Below are 20,714 nucleotides of genomic sequence, written 5' to 3' on the forward strand. Positions count from 1 at the left end.
TTTACAAGCCACTTAACCTGGCCATATATGCTGTTCTATTTAGATTTTAAGGCTGTGTCCATTACCATAAAATCCGGTTTTAGCAAGAGAAAAGGTGTGTGGGTTGTGGGAGGGATGTGGCTTTGAACAGTGTTTTCCAGTATACAAGTAAAATGCTCTATCAGTGTGATTAGTCATTCTAAACCTTTTTATTTAGCACTTAAGTTCAGACTTAAAAAATACGTAAGTAATTATGCAAGATGATGGTGGGTTCCTTTCTGATTGATTCTTTGTTTCATCTTTGCAGAAACTGGCAATTATACGTGTGAATTTTGTGGCAAGCAGTACAAATATTACACTCCCTACCAGGAACATGTGGCACTGCATGCACCTATTAGTGAGTATCCTGCCAGAAATCTATTTCATTATGGAGTATGATTTACAATGGTTGGTAATTAACAGTAGGGTTGCACTAGTAAGACGTCATTCTTATGGATTCTTCTATTGCACCCAGTGAGAATGCAGCTGGTGATGGGCTGACTAAAGCAGCATAAAGCAGAGATGGGGAAAACTCTTAAAGGGAAACTGTTAAAGTTACTAAGACCTATTATTTGACCTACCTTCTTAACTGCCTATTTGAAAAAAAAATCCCCAAAAAACCCTATAGTTACTTGTGTGGATGTTGCAGCTTTGTTTCCATGTCTTTTTTAATCTAAAAAAACCCCCTGTCCCTGCAAGTGCATGCTCATGTATAAATCAGTGTCCAGCCCTCCTCAACTATCCTAAATAACAACTGAACATGCATACTGTGGAGAAATTCTTTTTGATGAGGAGGCAGATTTTTCTTTTAATCTTCCAAGCAAAAAACACAGACAGTGGGTGCATCTGCCTGTTCATTAATACACTTTTGCCTACTGTGCTTTAAATTTAGTACCGCTAATGTGAGGTACAAACTAAATGCACTTTAGGCTTCCTTAATGCACAGTAGTGAAAGTGCACGCGTTTCTAGTGATGCACAGTAGCCTAATTTAACTGTGCATTAGTGTAGTAGCATGGTTTTTGCCATGATGCCCTAATGTGCAGTAAAATAATCTACTACTCATTAAAGTGCACGTGTAGACATGCCCACTGAGTACAAAACAGGTTTTGAAATCATAAGACTCACCATGGCACTTTACTTTGAAATCACAGTCATAAGATGTTTGTGCCAGGGAATCTTGGCAGACATTAAATTTGGTAGGCAGAATAGTCACAGAAAGGGGAAGTTACAGGCATCAGTTCTATATACTTCGCATACAGACTTCTAGGGAGGCTGTGCAGGGAAATTCCCATTACATTCATTCTGGCAGAGGTTGGGAGGCAGGTTTCGAACACTTTAATAATATGTAGGGAACACCCTTGTGCTTTTTTCCACATGCCTATCTCACGGTGCAGCATGGCACTGTACTTTGGTTTTGATGAGCAGTGGCTAATGCAGCTGCTACTTTTCTCGCATCTGTCCATGCATCAGCACCATAGTAATCAGAAGATGGATATGCACAGCTCTAGAAATAGGATTTGGGTAGCTGCTCACCCACAACCAGCAGATGGAGCTCACACCCTGTTTCACAAAAATCATCACCATAGTTGTTAGCTAGGTTTTAACTTATTATTTTTAATTGCGTCAATTTTTTTTTTACACACTATATAGAAATAAACTGGGGACATTGTCCACCAACTCACACTTTTAAGGTAGGTCAAATGTTATTGGTTCTTAACAGCTTAGCAGTTTCCGTGCAAATTCTGGAGCATTCAGATAATTTAATTTTCACAATAGTGGTGCAAAATAGAGAAGCACTGATCATCTCTGTCACTGCTTCCTCAGAATTGATGTTCTTAGACCCCATTAACATGAGGAAACTGATTCATTGCTCACATTTTGTCCTCGGAAACTGTTCTTCTCTGGGCCCTCCTACCCCCAGCAATTGGAGAAGGACATGGTTTTTTAGACTGGGCTAGACGGACATCTATTGCTGACAGTGGTTATCAACAAAAAGTCAGTTTCTCAGTGAATGTGGAGGCTCAGATTCAGGGCCCTGGGATCCCCAGTGAGAAACCAAACACAGTAACAAGGAAAGACTTAATACTTGCTTTAAGTAAGGAATATTTACCATATGGCTTTATAATGGAAAATCTGGTCAGCAAGAAGTCTCACCTTCCAATAATTATTATCAATAATAATAAAAAAGGGAACTACCATTGTTGATATCTCTCCATCCTCCCCTGTCCTGATTAATAATATACAATGGCTGCTGGTTATAGCCCAGATTGTCCAGAAGGAAAAGAAAGATCAGGTTATGCTTAGCACGTAGGTTTCTGCATGAAGAACTGCTAGGGTTCAGATGGGAAATGCAGGACAGCCCACCTCAACCCGCTCCCCTTTCTCACGAATGCAGAACAGTTTGTATCATGAGTCCAACATATAATGCAAATTCTCATGAGGTGAACCAGGATACTTCTCAGTCACTGGAATGCTGGATTCCAGAATTCATAGTTCAGGACATCCTGTGATTTTGTTGTGGCCTGCAAGGTGGATTTTAACCCATTTCACTGAGAACCAAGACAACTGCAGAGTTAACACGGGGGCTGCACAGGGAGGTTGAGGGATCAGGAGCTGTCATCACTTAGGCTAAGGCTTGCACAGTGGGAAGCCTTAGGTTCCAAAGTGGTTTCCACCTTTTGGAAAAAAGCAGAGATTTTCCAGAGCTGGCTTAAAGCACCAGTTCTGCAATTGCCTTTGCAAGGGAGGAGGCAGGGAAAAGTACCTTTGCTTACTTCTGTGCACCCCTGCAGCTGGCTAGAATCAGCAATTGCTGGGAGAGTGGCCAAATAAGTGGGTTGTAACTATTTTAGTAGATGGCTTTCATTAGCCTTGCTGCATGGAAAAAAACACATCAGTCTCTCAGATGACATCATTTTAATTTATTAAAGCTATATGTATTTATTAGGGCTGTGCAAAGCTTCAGTCTCTGATTTGATTTGGCAGAGATTTGGCCTGATTCAGTAGCCAAACCTCCGAATCCGAAAAGAAATTAGGAGACCCTTTAATCTCTCTGAATCAAATTGGAGCCCTCTGAATTGATTTGGAGAGATTTGGAAAGATTCAGCAATTTCAACATGGACACAGCTTTAAATGTTTTTTCTACCTATCTCAAAGTACCAGAAGGCTTGTGAATGCTGCGATGCTGGGGCGTATGGACTTTCCCACAAAAGCGCGGGGAGCTCCCCAGCGCAGTCGGCAGCAGACCCGGAAGTGAACCAGAAGCACTTCCAGTCCACTTTTGGGTCTGTCGGGGAGCGCCTGCAGGGGCCCCCCCACACCCTCCGGCTCAGTGACTGGTGCCTCCTGGGTCTGGGGGCGGGGCACCCGGGATCCCCCCCCACAGCTGATCACCGAGCCAGGGGTGGGGGAGCTGTGCTCCTGTGGGACACTCCATGCACCCCAGCATTGCAACGATCACGAGCCGCGCCTGCTACCTTGAGGCGTGTAGAAAAAACATGTAAAGGTGTGTCTGTGGCTGAATCATTGATTCTCTGAATCAGCATTGAATCTTCAGATTTGGATTTGGCTGAATCGAACTGGGGACAGTGATCCAAATCAGCTAATTGAATCACTGTCCCTGATTCAGGCCAAATCTGAATCGAATAGGGCCCATTTTGCACACCCCTAGTATTTATCTTTTTCCTCTCCCATTTTTCCATGACCAGGCTAATTGTCATATAATTTATGGTGAGAAACCATGAAATTCATTTGTTGCAAAGGAAGATAGGTGAGTTAGTTGAGCAGGACATCAGTCAGGATTTTCCCTTTCCTTTCACTACTGCCTAGGCTTATCCCCTCCCTCCCCTCTCCTCACACCACAGTGCTTTGTTGTGCTCATGATCAAGTGAACTTTTGGTGCAATACATGGCATTTGACAAGCCACTTGCAACCAAGAGAGTTACAACTGAGATTTTGTTCCAAGTTTTAGTCAGTCTCTCAAGAGGGATTCATGGCACAATTGCTGCAGTAGTAACTTTAGGGGGTAGATACAGGAGACACAGCCATCAACCTGAGATGTTCTGGGTCTCTCTGCTCGAGTTCAGCTTCCCTGCTACAGTTTATTAACTTCTCTCCCTTCTCCTCCCCTCACCGTGATGCTATTTAATAAGATCCAAAGACAAGGGTTCCAATTCTGCAGGGTCTGCAAGATTTTTTGGTATGATTTTGGTCCTAACAGCTGACACAAGGTCATGAGTTTCTTTGCATTCCTGGAGACATGTTCTTCAGAAGATGGGAGCTGCTGCAGTGAGTGGGAATGATCCCCAGGGATCTCTGGGAGGAGGAAGTGTGTGGAATGAGGGTTTCATATTGCTAGAGTTGGAGGTTTCACTTTCTAAGAATACACATTCCTGTCATCTTTCTTTCACCCTATGTCACAGACAGGCCCATCTACCTACCACCTCTAAAAATTGTGCTGAGGGACCTGGTTATAACACAATTCAGAATGCAGAACATCTGGAACGTGGCTCTGTCCTGATTTGTAGATGTACCCGTAGCTGGGCGTTCATTGTGTTTGTGAGCACTGAGGCACAACTGTTCCTGGCGGTGGGAAGATTCAGGGACATGCTTGAAACATTCTTGAGGTCTCACCTGCACAGCAAGATGAACCGAACTCAACTATGTTGGGAAACAACTGTGTTGTGATTGGATCCCCTAATACAGTTGTTTTAAAAGTGTAAATGAAATCCAGTGCAAGTTGGAATTCCAGTAGGAGAAATCTTCACAGCGTGGTTTTTGGCCCGCTCTGTGGTGGTGCATGAGTGGCACCCATAAGCACTCCGTCACAAAAAGGGGTAACAAAGGTCATAATCAAGAACATAGATCAGTAGAGTAAAATAAAATTAGCATGAGCGCAGGCATCCATTGCTCCAGGAATGAAAATCAGATGTAAAAAGGGTTAAGGGAATATATTGAGCCTGCTTTTTCATCTCCACCTTCAGGGTCAGCATTAATGGACTATGGCTTGTGAGACTGCTAATGTCAAGAGGCATTTCACCACTAACTGCCTCTTTAAAAGTAATTTCTACCATGCCCCTGAAAGCGAAACTTTAACAGTCTTCGTCAGGAATTGGCCTATTTCCAGCCCATAAGATCATGGTACCTGAGAGGAGCAGGGGTCCTATTTAACATAGTTTAAACATGTCATCCCTCTTCACTGAGTAAAATCCCATTCTTGAAGATACCTTTTTTCACTAATGTAGTCTTTCACTGCCTTGCCAGGTAACATTTTTTATTCTAAAAAGCATATGGAAGATGAAATAGCTCTTGAGTTCAGAAGTGATTCCTTACATAGGCAATGTTAAGATTATTCCATCTTCATCATCCAGCCAGCCCTTTCAACCACACTTCTACTTGCCCATCTTGCAAAATCTTCTTTAAGAAACCTGATCCAAAAATTACCAGTCTTTTATCTGCAGTAAATTAAATATTTAAAAATACCTCCTGTCTTTTTGTTTTCATTTGAAACTGAGGAGTGTATTAGTTGCTTCCAGGAGGGTCATGAGAAAGAGAGCCTGAATGCATCTTTCACTCCTTTGCTCTGGCAGGCCTAGAACATAAAGATCATGTGACGAACACTAGAAAAAGAAATCACTGTGATCTTGTAGAGTCTAGACCAAACTGCAGTATGTGACACAGGCCAAAGGACTTTGCTGAGTTAGTTCCTATTTGAACTAGAGCAAATTCTTTTGGATCGTGTACAGTCTTGATTTTAGAAAAATGCCAGTGATGGAGAATCCACCAGAATCCTTGGTAAATGAGTATTGTGGCTTGCTACCCTTACTAAATTCAAACCAAATCTTCTAGCCAGTGCATATTCCTATATCATTGTCTGTTAGATTAAGGAGCCCTGTATTATTGAATTCACATTCCCCACATAGGTATTTATGGGCTGTGATCAAGTCCCCCCTTAAGCTTCTCTTTATTAAAATAAGCAAATGGAGCTCCTTGCGTCTTTTAGTTAAAAATATATTTTCCAATCTTCTAATAATTCTCATTGTCAGCTTCAAATCCTCTCCAGTTTTTCACCTTCCTTTTTGAACTATTGATACCAGAACTGGACACGGTATTCCAGAAGTGGTCCAGAACATCAAATACAGAAATATAATAAATGCTTTACTTCCATTTGTTATTTCCTTGGTTATACATGTGAGGATTATATTAGGTCTTTTGGTCATTGCAGTGCACTGGGAGTTCATGATCAAATGAATGGCCGTCAAATCCCTAGGCCTCGATGAGAGTCTGCTTCCAGAGATAGTACCCCCCATTCTGTATGTACTGCCTGCTTTGTTGTTCCTGTGTGCATGATATTTCCTTTGGCTGTGTCAGAACATGCATTGTGGTTTGCACCTAGCTTCCCAAGCAGTTCAGATCATTCAATATCAGTGACTGACCAGCCAGGCTTTTGTCATCTGCATGTGTTAACAGTGTTGGTTTTATATTTTCTTCAGGGTCACTAATTCAAATGTCAAATAGCACTGAGCCAAGTGCCAGTCCCACTGAACAAGCATTGCCAGACCGGATTGCACCCATGGTCTGTCTAGTCCAGTTGTCTGTCTCAGACAGTAGCCAGCATCAGATGTTTCCGAGAAAGGAAACCCCCAGAAGCAAACGTGAAATAATCCGACCCTCAGTTTGATCTCATTTGGTCCTTGATAGTTGAATTAGGAGGTTTTGTATTCCTTCCAATGGATCGGTATTCTTATCCATATAAATATCTTGTTCATCTGGCTGCTTGGCCTCTTGTGAGCCTGTGGTGATGAGTTCCACAGTACAAACCTCTTTTCAGCAGATGTCCTAGAGGAAGTATATGATCTTCTCTACATCCACCATGTCTTAGTGTCACAAATTAGCCCTGAGCCCTTCCTGAGTGCCACTCTGATCCCCTTCCACTGCCTCATCTGCTGTGTTGGTTTCTGTTCCCTGCTATGTGCTCCCTGCCTGATCTGCTCTGCTTCCTGCCCTATCTGTTGCTATGCAGCCACCTATCCCCTTGCCATCCTGCCACATGCCACACACACAGGCTGCCAACGATACTTGTGGCATGCGTGCCTCAGGTTGGCCACCCCTGCATTAGATTTGACCTTCAAAGATAATTTACATTTTGGTAGTCCAAGACTAGCCTGAAGCTTTTGCCACAAATACCCAGCATCCCCAAGGACTCTAGAACAAATAGCATTTTGATCCAGTCTGGTTTTTATCTCATCTTCTGGGATTCTGCATGTCCCAGCCACTCTCAGATGGGGCCCTGTCCCTTGTCTGGCTGAATCTGAAGCAGCATCCCTATTTGACTTTAAAGAAAGAAGGGTAAAGTAAGCTCCACCAGTACATCAAAAGTCTGAGGCCAAAAAATAGTTCTGTGCATCCTCAAGAAATGTCAGATTAGACCACATTTTCACTGTTGTCAGTGCAGGGAAAGAGAAATTATCTTTGAGAGTGGTAATATTGTGGAGAGTTCACTGCTTAGCTTTCACAAAGAGAGCAATCTCTAGACTACAAAAGGTCTGAGGGGCCTCCATGTTCCTGACACTGAATGGTTGGCTGGTTTCCATTGCTCTTGGTTGGAGGAGATTGGGAACAAATCAACATTTGACAGGAACAGCACCTGGAGGAAACATGGTGACACATAGGAGACCATCATAACGGACTTAACATTTGCTGACAGTGAAGCGGCACCTGAAGAGGGATTATCTGTGGGGACTGAAATGAAGCCTGGAAAGCAAAAACAAGCCTTTCACCTATTCAGATGGCTGGAGGTCAAGCAGAGCAGAAGTTTCTGAACCTAAGCTATGAGAGAACCTCCTGTAAATTCCTCTGCAGAAGCTCAGTAGCTTTTAAGAGAAATGCCACTAGATCTGTGTAGACAAAAACTGTTTTTGAGGTGTCTGCGTGCAGGTGCTTTGAATGATACACATCCCTGTCAAACGTGGGCAGGCATAAGTCTGTGAAGGGCAGCTACATATGGGTCCATATCATCTTCCAGTTTAGGATTTTGCAAATGAGCACAGAGCCCAGGGCCTCAATCAAGGCAGTGATTCAGACGTATTTTCTCCTTGCTGATTTCAGATGGCTTTGTTTTTGCAGTGACAGCATGCAAGAATTCCTTATTCAAGGTAACTGCTCCTGATTTAATAAGATCACAATAAGATTTACAAAGCAGTTGTTGGGGTCAGCCCTAAGTCTGTGGGCAGCACATAATGTCCCCTTTTGCCCTTGGGGAGGAGAAATCAATAATAGCAAGCTCCAGTTGTGGGGCTGGGTGAGATCCTTGATTCCTTACATTCCTGTCTGGCCACTGGTGTTCGGCTTCAAGAATACGTACCCAAATCTCAGCTGAAAAGAATTGTTGAGAAGTTAGAGAGATTGTTGGGTTATGCTTGCCTTTTGATACATTCTTTAAAAAAAGTCTTGGGTCTGAGCAAGCAGTGCTCTGTCCAGAAATGTTCACGTGTGTTCTGGCACCGCGAATTCCTGGTGATACTTCCTACTCACTGCAGACACCAAAGAATCTCCCTTAAAATCAAGTGATGCTCTGAGAACATATCCACAGTGATACACAACATTCATGCGTCTCACTAGCTTTTTTGACCTGAGATGGCATCCAAAGGCCTCACCTGACTCATGGGATGGTAACTGAGCCTCCCCTTCCTCAATACCATCACCCCTTATTCTTTTCAATCAGACAGATTAGACAGAAAAGAATGATAGATGTGAGTTGGTGAGATTAGTGACCAAGCTCTAGAAAGCACATAAGGCTCATGAAGCAATGTGAACTCCCCCAGATAAAGTGCTCAAGGAAGTAGATTGAAAATTCACTCTCTGTGTTCAGAGACTGTTAAAAATGTAGAGGGGAAACCTCAAGGTTCCTGTTCAAACAAATGGAGCTTCTGGATGTACTGGGTATGCCCTGCAGATTTGGTGGAGGAGTAGTAGGATTCCTGGCCTGCTTGGGTTGGTCAAGGAGCAGTTAAAAGTGTAAGTGAAACTGATAAGTTTGAGGAGTCTGTCCCTTTGGGTGAGTGGGGAAATCCTTCATGTTGTATGGGATTCAGTGGATCCACAAGTGCTGCAGGTCCCCTTGTAAGGGAGTCGTGAGCATGACTATTAGAAAGCAATCCTTCCAGAATGCACAGATTCTGAGAGCTGACTGACTGTCCAGGCACTAGTTCTGAGTGTTCATATCCAGAGTTCTCTCGATCTCCACTCTTCGTGGCAGTGAAGACACAGGCGAGCCAATCCGGCAAAAAAACACCGGCTTCAATAATCCGATGTTCCACCCTCCTGCACCGCACCCCCTCCGGTGTCCCACCGGCATCCCCATCCCAGATGTTCCGCGCTCCAAATTCTGGATCCCCAGGAAGCAAGGCCACCACAGGTACCAATTGCCTTTATACCATCAACTTTCTTAACTGCTTAGCGCCCACTCCTGCCTTGGGTTGGCTTTTGTCCCTCTTTGGACTCAAAGTCCATTCCCATCCATGGCTGTCCCAGAGAAGCCATCACCCAGAAGGACTTGAAGGGATTAACTCCTTGGCACTGTGCAAAGGATAATTAAAGTCAGCACTAGGCCTGTGTCTCCTTTCCCTAATTGTAACCCATTTGCCATTGAAATTAAACCTTTTTTTAAAAAAACATTGTACTAACTGCAAGGCACTAAAGAGACCCTGGTTCAAATCCTGGTGTCACAAACCAAGGAGAGCTTCTTGACCAAGATTTGCTTAGTGGCTTGTCAGAGTTCCCCTATCACCACCACGCCACAAGATGTTGCTTTCAGGGCTCTTGGCTGGGTGGGAAGAAAAGCAAGGCTGTGTAGAGTGCATGAATTCAAATGGTGCTTCGGGCATCAGGAGAACTGAGTAGGGATAAGCTGGGCTCCAGCAGCAAGATTCTCAGTGTAAATTTATTAGGATTGAGTCAGAAGAATCAAGTATGAATAGCTGTCCCCTTCTCCCCTGCTCCCTTGTTCCAAATAATATTGGAAATATGCATAGAGATGGAACAACAGTGCTATATGAGTGAGATATATGGTTCACATTTCCATACAATAGTGATTCATTCTCCCATATAGTTTGGATTGGCAGATATCAGACAATCTTAGTACAGGAAAATAGCTGGTTAACCAGCCTTTTAAATTTGGGACAGGCAGATGTCTGTTTAAAGCTCCCCTGAAATGTCAGGTAAATGCCCAAGATGTGCAGGTGGTTGTGGTAAAAGGCCGCTTCTTCCCAGCATTCCAAGCAGGGACAGAGCTATGGGTATTTTGATTAGGTGACATACACATCTGCAGCTACCACAGAATTGCAGTTGGTGAGTGACCTGTCTTTTTATAGCAAGAGTCGCTTGTGGGTCTGGAAATCCCTAATTTTTATTGCAGCTCCTAATCGTTCTTCTGATTTTATTACTCTTTGAGGTCTGTCCAGTTCAGTGAACTTAGGAATCTGAGCTGAGGAGCCTTTGAATTGTTTATCTAAACTTGTGACAGCTTCTTCCAGCTCCACGTCTCTTATAAAAGCAGAAAGAGCCTAACGAGGAGCCTTACTGGATCAGAGGCCAGATTCATCAGAGCAATAACTGGGAGATGTTTTTTGAACAGGAACTTTTCCTCATCTTTTTTGTTTTTGTTTTTGTTTTTGTTTTTTAAGCATGTGAATGAATTGAGTAAAAAGGACAAGTCGTCCTCCCCCATTTTGGGAGAAGAATTACATAAAACTTGATCCTTGCAGTTTGAGCTTAGAGAAGTTCATTTGAAACCCAGGGTCCCACCTCACCCATAGGGTGGCTTCAGCAGAATGCTCCATGCTGTATTTACAGACATTGTCTTGTGTGAATAGAATTGTATTGACTTCTTAACTTCTGGTACAACCACATTGGCCAAAAGTGCTCTCCAGCCAGACAAATCTGAGTAAATATCTCTCTGACATCTCAGTTAGTCCCACATGGGTCTAGGTAGGACCCAAAGCATGACAAGATGCCACCATGATGTTTGCATATCCTTCAAACAAGTGGGACAGTTTATTTTCCTAGTGTAGTTCCCTGATATTGTCCGAAGGTTTCAAGATAATTATGTTCTGTATGGAAAAAACTTCAATTATAAAGAAGCAGATCTGACATAGGAAAGACTGCCATTTGTTAATAAGTGGTGAGAGTCCAGAAAGGCATCCAAAAAGGAATATTGAATCAACTTGTCTTTCTGGATACCAATCTGCCCCTCTTTCCCCCCGCTCCCCCCAAAAAACAAAACCAGTGGTGCATTTTTTGTATACATCTTCAGAGGCCTCCAACTCACTTTCACTTGTGACCTAAGCCAGGATTTGAACCCGGGTCTCTTGAGGGAAAAAGGTTAGTTTAACCCACTTTGCCATGCAGTCCTACTTCCTAGTGTGCCACCTGAACTGCCAAGAAGCAGACCCCAGTATTTCTATTGATTATTAATCAATATTTAGCATTTAACAACTAGTCCTAGTGATAATTACTTGACTGCTGAATTGATTAGAAAGCAACAGTTTTCGCTCTTGCTTACTTTAAACAAAAAAAAAAAAATAGGAGCAGAGCAGATTTAAGAGCTTGACAAGCTTAATAGTAGTATCAGTATTTTAAGGACAAGGCCAGTAAATATATAAATGTTGCCAGTGAGGACTAATTGGCCCATGCTCATGAACCAGCAGAGGCATGCAATTTAGGTTTCTTGTGTTCAGAATCAAGCAGTCCCAGCCACGCATCAGCAAAAGAAAGCAGTGAGGCTTCTGATAGCCAGTCTGTTTATGGAAAGTCCACGGGTTAGCTGGTGCCTGAGCTTTCTGCACAGACAGTTGCTAAAGTCAGGATCTGGAATCAGTAAGTGGAATGTTCTGTCCAAATCACCCCTAAATTTCAGGTGTCTTCTCCAAAACTCCTAACCTATAAAATTCACACCACACCTGAAGAAAAATACAGCAGTCTCAGTGAAAACTGACCTGCTGAAAGCTGGTGAATTCTAGGAATGTGCATGTTGGCGCACATAATAAAAAACAAGAACGCTATATCCAGGTCTGGAGCTTTATATGCTTTGACTTGACAAGTGGAGTGTAGCTTTAAGTACGCATAGTCAATCTTTCAGTTTGCAGCAGTAAATATACTGCTTGAAATTACTATAAAAGCAAAAAAGTTTGAACAACGTAAGACCTTGCTGTAGCTTGCAATGTTCAAACTGTTCTGAGGGTTTGCTGAGTGTGAACATTAGCATGGTTCTACTGTACGTTAAAGGTGTTTATACACTCCCTCTGGGAGCAGGGAGAGGAGAGGGCACTTTAATTAGAGCAGCTCCAGAGCCACTCTAAAGTGCCTGGAGCGTCTTGTGTATCGGCATCCCTGCACTGAGCTTGATCATCGAATGAGTTTCAGATAAAGCGCCTCTGCCACCATTTTTAAGTGTGAGGACGCTGATGCACAAGATGCTGGAGTCTGCTGGAGCATGGTAATTACCACGCTCCAGCAGACTTGCTGAATTGAGTCAGCTTTGATTACAGCACATCAGAGCAGCCTCGCTGCTCCTGTATAGGTGCCCTTTGACTCCGGATTGCTGCAGTTACTGCAGGGCTCAGGGCTGTCGCTGTCAGATATAATTGCTCCCCATATATTATGTGATGGATTTTTTGGGCCTTATCACTAGGGCTGTTGCTTAAATGTCTGGAGTAGATGAATGGCTAGGAATGTCACAGATTGGTAGCACTGTTGAGGTGGCATGCTCACTTTATGGACACACAGAGGAGGATCACCTTGCATTTGTTTCTGTTTACCCCTTAAGATGGTCTCTTGAATCCTTGTTTGTAAGTTCCCAGACAATCATTTGATCCTCCCCTGGAGATAAATAGTTTTGAAGATTTGGGGTAGGGGTGGGGAAGCAATGTCTAAAGAGGGGAATGCCAGTGATTTATGGGAATACATGAAGGAAGACGACATTGTGGTTCTGTGGTAGAGTCTTAAGAGTACCTTGGTAAGGACCCGAGTTCAATCCACAGGCCTGGTCACTTGTGCCAGAGGCTGCAAGAACTGCTCATTGCCTTGGTAGGAGCAAGATGAAGGAATGAGGGAGGGAATGCCTTTTATCACTCAGCCTCTGGCCTCTTGGGCCAGTCAGGACTGGTGTTCACAGGCTCCAAAGGAGTCCCAAAAGACCGTGTGAAAAATATCTGCTTGTTATCCCTTCGGTGAATCTGGCCCTCTGGCCTCAGAGATGAGGCATTAGACCTTTCTGCTGTATCCAGGGTCTGTTGATTACGTGGTGCAGGAGTATGTCATCTGCCTCCCCTCTGTGCAGCCCTAGATCCAATAATGACCAGTCACCATCCCGCCTTTGTTCTCCACCCAGCAGAAAGCGCTTTCAGCAGGAGAGTGGAAGGCAAAGTGCAAAACAACTTTGAAGAAACAAACAGCAGCTCCCAAAACTCTAGCGGTAAGTATGCTTGCTCCCTCCCACTGTTATTTACAATGTGCCTTTCTAGGGCAGGGAAGAAGTTGGATTAAGCTGTGATCAAAGTGGTTATTTATTTAATGACTGTATTTGTAAAGCTTTTAGGTACCCAGCGTTTCACCAAGTTATCACCTGCCTCCCCAAGGCTCCTGACATTCTGTGGCCTGTTTCGAATTGTACTAATTAGGAGAAAACGCTCAAATGGGGTCACAACATCACCGGATGGGGTCATGGGGGTGGGGGTTCCGTGGGTTGGGAGTGAGGGGCCATGCTGAAGAAATGTTTGGGAAGCACTGTCCTACAGGTTTCCTTGAACGGTTTTTGTTGCATCCTACTCTGTAGTTCCCTCTGTAGTTGAGAGCAGGATATCAACCACTGTTATATTCCCAGACTGGAGCTAAGTGGATGTACCTGATATAATTTCATCTGAGCATTTCTATGCGAGATTCAGTGACCTGACAAAATCACAGGTCAGAAAAAAAGCACTGCATGCCTCGCTGGGTTCAGGCAACCCTTGTGCTTCAGGGTTGAACCAAGCACTACCCGAGAAGGGTTAGAAAGAAATGTCCCATTGAGCCACGTTGCAAAATATTCTGTTGGTGAGGGGTTGTATGTATGAAGAAAGCAACTGTTATGGCCCTCTGGGTTGAAGTTCACTACAGAGGACTGTAGTGAATTGAAAAGAACTATGTGTTAATAAAATACCGGGTATTGTGCTATGGGGATCAAGCCTGTACTAATCCAAGTTCACCACAATTACAGCAATTCATTCTGGGACAGAAAAACCAAAAGAAAAGAGATGTAAGCAGAACCCATCAGGTGAGCTTATCCATGTTTCAGGCCCTTGTGCTATCTAGTCATCCTTTTCTGCCTCTTATCCCAGAGGTGATAAAAACCATTCCTTGTCTTCCTTGATCACAACACTGGGCAATTAAAAATTGCAGTAAATTCTTTAGTTTGTGTAAAATGCCGGGATAATTGATTAGAGATCCAGTGAATTTTTGAAAATGGCCATTCCATACTCAATAGACCTTTTCTCTAAATCAGATCTCCTGCTTTTAGTGGTTGGCATTTTCCAAAGGATTTTTCTGACAAAGTATGTGGGGTTTTCAACACAAACTGCTTAAGGCATTTTGTATGCCCCATTGAAGGCCAATAGCAGTTGCGTGCCTAACTCCTGTAGGCCCCTTTGCAAACTTCAGCCAGCTTATGTTCCTTATCCACTCCTCTGAGCCCTGCAGAGCCAATACAGCTATGGGAGAAGGGTATAAATATCTTCATTCCTGTACATCATCAATAGAATAGTTTGAGTTCAACTGCAGACTGGTGATTTAAACCTGCACAGGTATATTGAAGGCCTGTAGGGTTTGCCTGAGTAGCAAACTGACAGCCTAATCTGAAGATTGGCCTAACTGGAACATGATGCAACTAGAAAGATTTTTTTCATTCTGGCTAATGCACAAAAAGGACCAGGGAGGTAGAACTGCAGACCTGGCAATTAGACAAATGTATATTTTTTATCTGTAAAATGAACACAGCTGATTTGCTGTCATAATAGATAAATAATGCACAATCCCACCGTTCCATTTTTACATTCCAGACACCTAGTCCACCACTTGGGGAGAGAGTCACTGCAGTAATCTGTTAGACTACAAACTTTCTCTTTTGGTTTTAGTTTTTGTCATGAGAGAAGATTAACCCAGTGAATGGAAAGAAGTTGAGAAGACAGTGCAAAAGAAAAAGGGGGGGGTGTGGAATACTTTGGATAGCTTGGGAAGCCAAGATCATTTAAACTACTTTTCAGTTTTACCCCATTATTACTCATTTTCAGGAACATCACAGACTCTCTCCCCTATCTCCCTGTACTGGATCAAATAGTATGCATGGTTCTTTTGAGTCAGCTTGTATGGGAGCTGCAGTATTCAAAATACTGCAGTATTAAAAATGCATCAAGTAAGAAGACCCTTTCCAAAAATATTTTTCCTCAAGTTTTCTGTGGTTTGTTCATCTTCTTTCATCATGGCAAGTGCTGCCATGTATACTGGATGCGTTTGTGTTTTGTTTTAATATCTTTTGTTCGGGAGCTGGCAAGTTGTTGCAACGAGGTAGCCTGAAATGGTGCTTGGCCTGTGAGAACTGAGTGATACCAATGAACTCTCGAGGGTTGCTTGTGAGATGTGGGTGCCCTGCCTGGGAAAAGTTGAATGTGTTTCTTCTGGGTCAGGAGATGAGAAAATCCTGACGTTATGAGTATTTGAAATGGCAGCTTCTACACAGTGAATGCCTCTTCTGGTCCAGCTCTAAAACAGCCTGACTTGTAGGGAATTAAACAAAATAAGCACTAATATATCACCTTAAGGATGTTCCCTTTTCCTCCCTTTCTGTGTCCCTCTTTTTTACCTATTTCCATACAGCTTCATTATTTCTTTCATCCCCACTCTTTGCTTTCTTTTGTGCTGCTTTCTACATGACATTTGCTGTCCTCCTTGGCTCACTGCCCAGCCATCTTTTATTTAATTTCTTCATAGCCTCAGGAACAAGTTCAGAACAGTATCTCATTAATGGCAATATAAGGGTCCTGAGAGCGGTGCGATAGACTGCTGCTAGCATATCACACAGTGACTGATTTTGTGCCCCAGACCAGTGGGGTGCCAGGATGTGACCTGTATCATTAACTATAGTGTGCATTGTCCTGTCTTTTTCTTTCCCCCATTTTTTCTTTACATAAATGTGTTAGAAATGTGGGATGTGCTACAACAAAGTTCAGTGTTTTGCACATGTTATATGAGCTTTAGATATCCAGCTCTCTGGAAGTGGTTCTGGTGTTCACCCACTGCACAATGTTGCTTTTTCTTTCCATCATACAGCTTTCACATAGGCAGAGTGGAACAGCTGGTAACAGTGCGGTTAAGTGTATAATGGCATAACGCCTCTCTCTCTCCATCATCCCCACCTTGGTAGCTGAGGTATCACCTCAGCTAAGCTCCATATTCTTCCCCCTCTGAAGAACATGACCCACCCCTGGAGGATTGTGCACTCTGATTCTGCACAGCAGTGTGAGAGCAGTGCTGTCCTTGTTACCCAGCCCCAGGAGGTTTTGGGGTAGGAATTGCTAAAGATATGTTTGACTGCGGCTTAACTTTATGGTGAGGATTTGAATTGTTGTTTGTGTCTAGTTTCTGAGCCCCTAAAAGAATCTATTGTCCAAATCTGTGTCTGGGGAGAAAGGAGCAGCTGAATGAGTATGAGGCTCCATCAGTATGGTAGGCTGGTCATATTGAAATGCCAGTGAAGATGAAGCAACCTCTAAGGAGCCAAAGTGGTGATAAGACGGTTGGAATTTCCTAGGCAAAAACCTCTTTGGTGGAAACATGATGTTTCACTCCTGGAAACGGGCTCCTTGTTAGTTTGAACTCAGACTGCCAAATCTCATCAGCTGCAAGTCCTACACCTTGCCTACGCCATGACTTCTCAGTCATACAAATGAAACACGCACAGAGAAAAGTGATAAAATAGGGCGTGTCCTCATTACACAATGTAGCACCACTTAGTAGCTGTGTCTGAGTCCATCTGTGAGAGCACAATCTCACCCCAGTTCTGTGGGATATGCATTAATGTCCATAAATAGTTGTTGCTTGGTTTGTGTTGCATTGTGTTTGCTAGAGAAAGCCCATTAGTCCGTTATTCTAGCGACCCCCCAAAGTGTACCATCTGAGGCTGTCAAGTAAGTGCTTGGGGGAGAGTGTCTTCGAGCCAGGCTGGAACATATAGCTCAAGTGTTAACGAGGCTGAACTATCTGAGAGAACCTTGTGGTCTCTAGCAGATGGCACATGAAGCAAATTGCCGAAATCCCTATACTTCTCTCATGAGATTTGCACCTTCTTAACATCTTATTTTCCTTAAGAAAGCAAAATCAGAAGCTAGGTAGTATCTTTAGGGCACGTTTTCCAAGTAACAGCAACAAATGAAAACAATGCACAACCTTCCAAAGGTGGTGGGTGAAAGGGACCTCAGAGATGTGCCATTAAAGCTGAGGAGAGGTCATGATGTGATGTGGTAAGGCCAACAAGAGCTGGGGAATATCATACTGATAACTGGCAGACAAGGTTCTTTGAGTAAATCTGATATCTAGATCAGATATCTAAAACCTTGTCTGCCTATGTCCTTAGACCAACATGGCTAAAACCTACATCCCTGATACTGATAACTGGGCTTTAGACATTAAGGCAGCAGGGTATTCTCTGTATCATTTAAGGAGAACATGAGACTGTGTTTAAAATTGGCTCAGCAGATCGATTTTTGTTGAAAGAGGTTAATCTACCCTAAGAGTGACTGAAATATACCATCCAAAGGAAATACCTTAAAAATACCATCCGAAGGAAACCATAAAACTTCCTGCTGCAGTGTCTGTAGCACAGACAACGTGCATAGAGACTCTGGAAATGATGTGCATCTTGCTGAAGTTCATCATCGCAGCTGAGTGAGGTGCAGATGGCTTAATTGAGAGTGGTGTTGGTGTGTTGGGATTCATTCATTGTTAATCTAAGGGGAAGTTAAGAGCAAGGGCTCAGTTAGGAGAAAAATGCCTTTCTGGTGTGTTTTACCATTCATTTAATAGTTTAAGATCCTTAGAGCCTCAGTTTTTTCCTTTTTCAATTTCTCAGAGACCCAAAAATTGTTTGCCAATCAACTAATGAAATTCTTTTACTGGAAAAGGGATCAGTGTTAGATAATTGTGGGTCTGTAGGAAGATGCAAGTGATAAGGAAAGCAACACAAAGGCAAAAGCACATAGACAAGAAGCTGCAGCAGAGGCAGGCAATTATTTTGGGCAGAAGGCCACTTACCAAGTTTTGAGGAGCTGTTGAGGGCCGCGTGGGGAGCCTCGCCCCTTGACAGTTGCTCCCCTGGTCAACATATTGGGACCAGAAGTCCCACCCCCTAACCCCTGGCTTTTGCCACCAGAAGTCCCTCCCTTGCCCTGGAAATACTCCTTTTGTGAGGAAGGGTGCTGGAAACTGGAATAGAGTGAGCGAGAGAGAGAGAGAGACACACACACACACCATCTACTATAACTTAATTTTAATTCTATTTAAAAATATTTTTGTACTGATTTCTGTGTTTAAAAAAAGTGTATCTAGAGGTTACCTCATAATAGCTCAAAATACAGTCCTACTGTGTGTTTTATGTGGGCAGAAAGGGGGTGGAAGTGGCAGGGTGTGGTTGGGGAGTGTGTGTATGTGTGTGTGAATGCGCGCAGTGGGGTGTGGGTATGGTGGCTAGGTGTGGGGTATGTGGTTGGGATGGGGGCTGTAGGAGGGAGTGGGTTTTTATGGTGGGTGGGGTGAGACTCTGCCACCTGCCGGGGCCCGCTGTGGCCTCACTGCCTGCTGGGACCTTCTGTGGCACCGGGGCCCACCTCCTACCACAGCCCCGCCACGGCTCTGCAGCCTGCCAGATCCCTCCAGATCCAGCCACAGGTTCCCACTGGGTTCTGCTGCCACTGGCCGCCTGTCTTTGACAGGCAACCATGGGCAGATAAAAATTAATTTTCTAAAACTTTTAGAGGACCCACAGGGTGGATAGAATGGGCTGCCAGGCCAGATCTGGGCTGTGGGCCATATTTTGCCCACTTCCGGGAATGAAACCCAGAAAACCCATCTTATGTTCCCAGCTCTGCCATTGAATGTATATGCTGTATAATCACAGACAAGTCACTTCCCCCTTTGCGTCTGTGTCTCTTCCCCCATCTCTTATCTGCCTTGTCTAGTTGGACAACCTCTTTGGATCAGTGATTCTCATATATGCAGTACCCGATATAATGGAGCCATCATCTTGTTTGAGGCCTATAGATCCTTCTATATTACATAATAGCACCAGTAATATCACCCTTGGGCTATCTGTGTTGATCAAGGGAATGATTATATAAATATTAGGGGTACACCAATACATCTGTCCAATATTGGGTCAGCACTGATACAAAGAAAATTGGCTGTATCAGAAATCAGCCTGATGTGGCCAATAAATGGCCTGTGCGTGTGCATAGCCATAGTGCAGCACATAGGCAGTGAAGAGCATAGCCTATCAGCTTGGAGAGCTGCATGCAGCTGGTAAGTCTCTTGTGATGGAGAGGGAAGGGGTGTGGGGAGGCAGGTCAAGTCCCTGTGGTAAGGAAGGGAGTGGGGCTAGAGCAGGGGCTGCCCAGCTGGGGTGGGGCATAGGACAGGGCTGCAGCTCATCCAGGGGGGTGCAGCTCCTGCTGCTGCGTGCACGGTGGGGCGTGTGCCCCTAGATCTGCGTGGGGCAAGGCAGGCTCCAGCTGTGGGCTGGGGCTGCGCCCAGGGCCAGGGCCAGGACTGTGCCGGGCTCTTCCCGGTGGGGGGACTAGACCAGGCTGCACTCAGGGTGGGTGGCAGCGGTGCTGGGAGAGAAGGTTGGGGGGCTATGGTGAATTTTTGGGGTGGCTGCAACCCCCTCAACCCTCCCTCCCAGCACTGCCCACCCCAAGCACAGCTCTGGCCCCAGCACACAGCTGCAGCCCACCCCACTCCGCACAGATCCAGGGAGCACACCCCCTTTCCTCATGCTCTCCTGGGGTGTGTATAGCAGCAGGAGCCGCCCCCACCACCCCACGCCACCTAGACAAGCCGCGGCTCTGTCCCATGCGTCGCCCCACCCCGACTGAGCAGCACCTGCCTCAGCCCTGCTCCCTCCCTCGCCATGGGGGCCTTGATCTGCCCCCCAACACCCCTTCTCTCCCCCTTCCCCTTCTCCCAAAACAGACTTACAAGCTGCATGCTGCTCTCCATGCTGTATCGGAAATCAGCTATTGGTGTTGGCTCCAAAAATCCCTATCAGTGCACTGCTAATAAATATTAGAGTATTAAAACAGATTCTTTTTTATTTAAAAAAAAATATTTTAAAAATCTGTTTAAATTTTAAATTGAAAATCAAATTAAGGATTCTGTTTACTATAATACATTAAAATCATTTACATGAGATTTTTAAACAATTCTGCATAACTGTAGGTGTTTTATATATAAAGTGAAGTGGAAACATTTTCAACTTCAGTCAACTTGCATTTTAAAAACAGTGCATGTGCTTCAGTCAGTACCTTTATTGTAGATTTTTAAAGGGGAGAAAATTCTAGCATTTATGTTTGTCAGATGTCAGTGGATTGAGTTCTGTTGTGCAGAAAACCTGATT

The 20,714-nt window shown here is 44.1% G+C and overlaps 1 protein-coding gene across 1 annotated transcript in view; it reads left to right on the forward strand.

Annotated features, from left to right (window-relative positions):
- Nucleotides 1-20,714, forward strand: part of ZNF618 (zinc finger protein 618) — a 134,821-nt gene that overhangs the window by 80,681 nt on the left and 33,426 nt on the right. Inside the window, exons 10-13 of the mRNA XM_019541090.1 lie at nucleotides 287-376; nucleotides 9,246-9,434; nucleotides 13,407-13,490; nucleotides 14,271-14,327. Coding sequence (XP_019396635.1) covers nucleotides 287-376; nucleotides 9,246-9,434; nucleotides 13,407-13,490; nucleotides 14,271-14,327 — 420 coding nt within the window. The remainder of the gene's footprint in view (nucleotides 1-286; nucleotides 377-9,245; nucleotides 9,435-13,406; nucleotides 13,491-14,270; nucleotides 14,328-20,714) is intronic.

Source organism: Crocodylus porosus, unplaced genomic scaffold (assembly GCF_001723895.1).
Source record: "Crocodylus porosus isolate Cpor-Errol unplaced genomic scaffold, CroPor_comp1, whole genome shotgun sequence".
Taxonomy (NCBI): Eukaryota; Metazoa; Chordata; order Crocodylia; family Crocodylidae; genus Crocodylus; species Crocodylus porosus.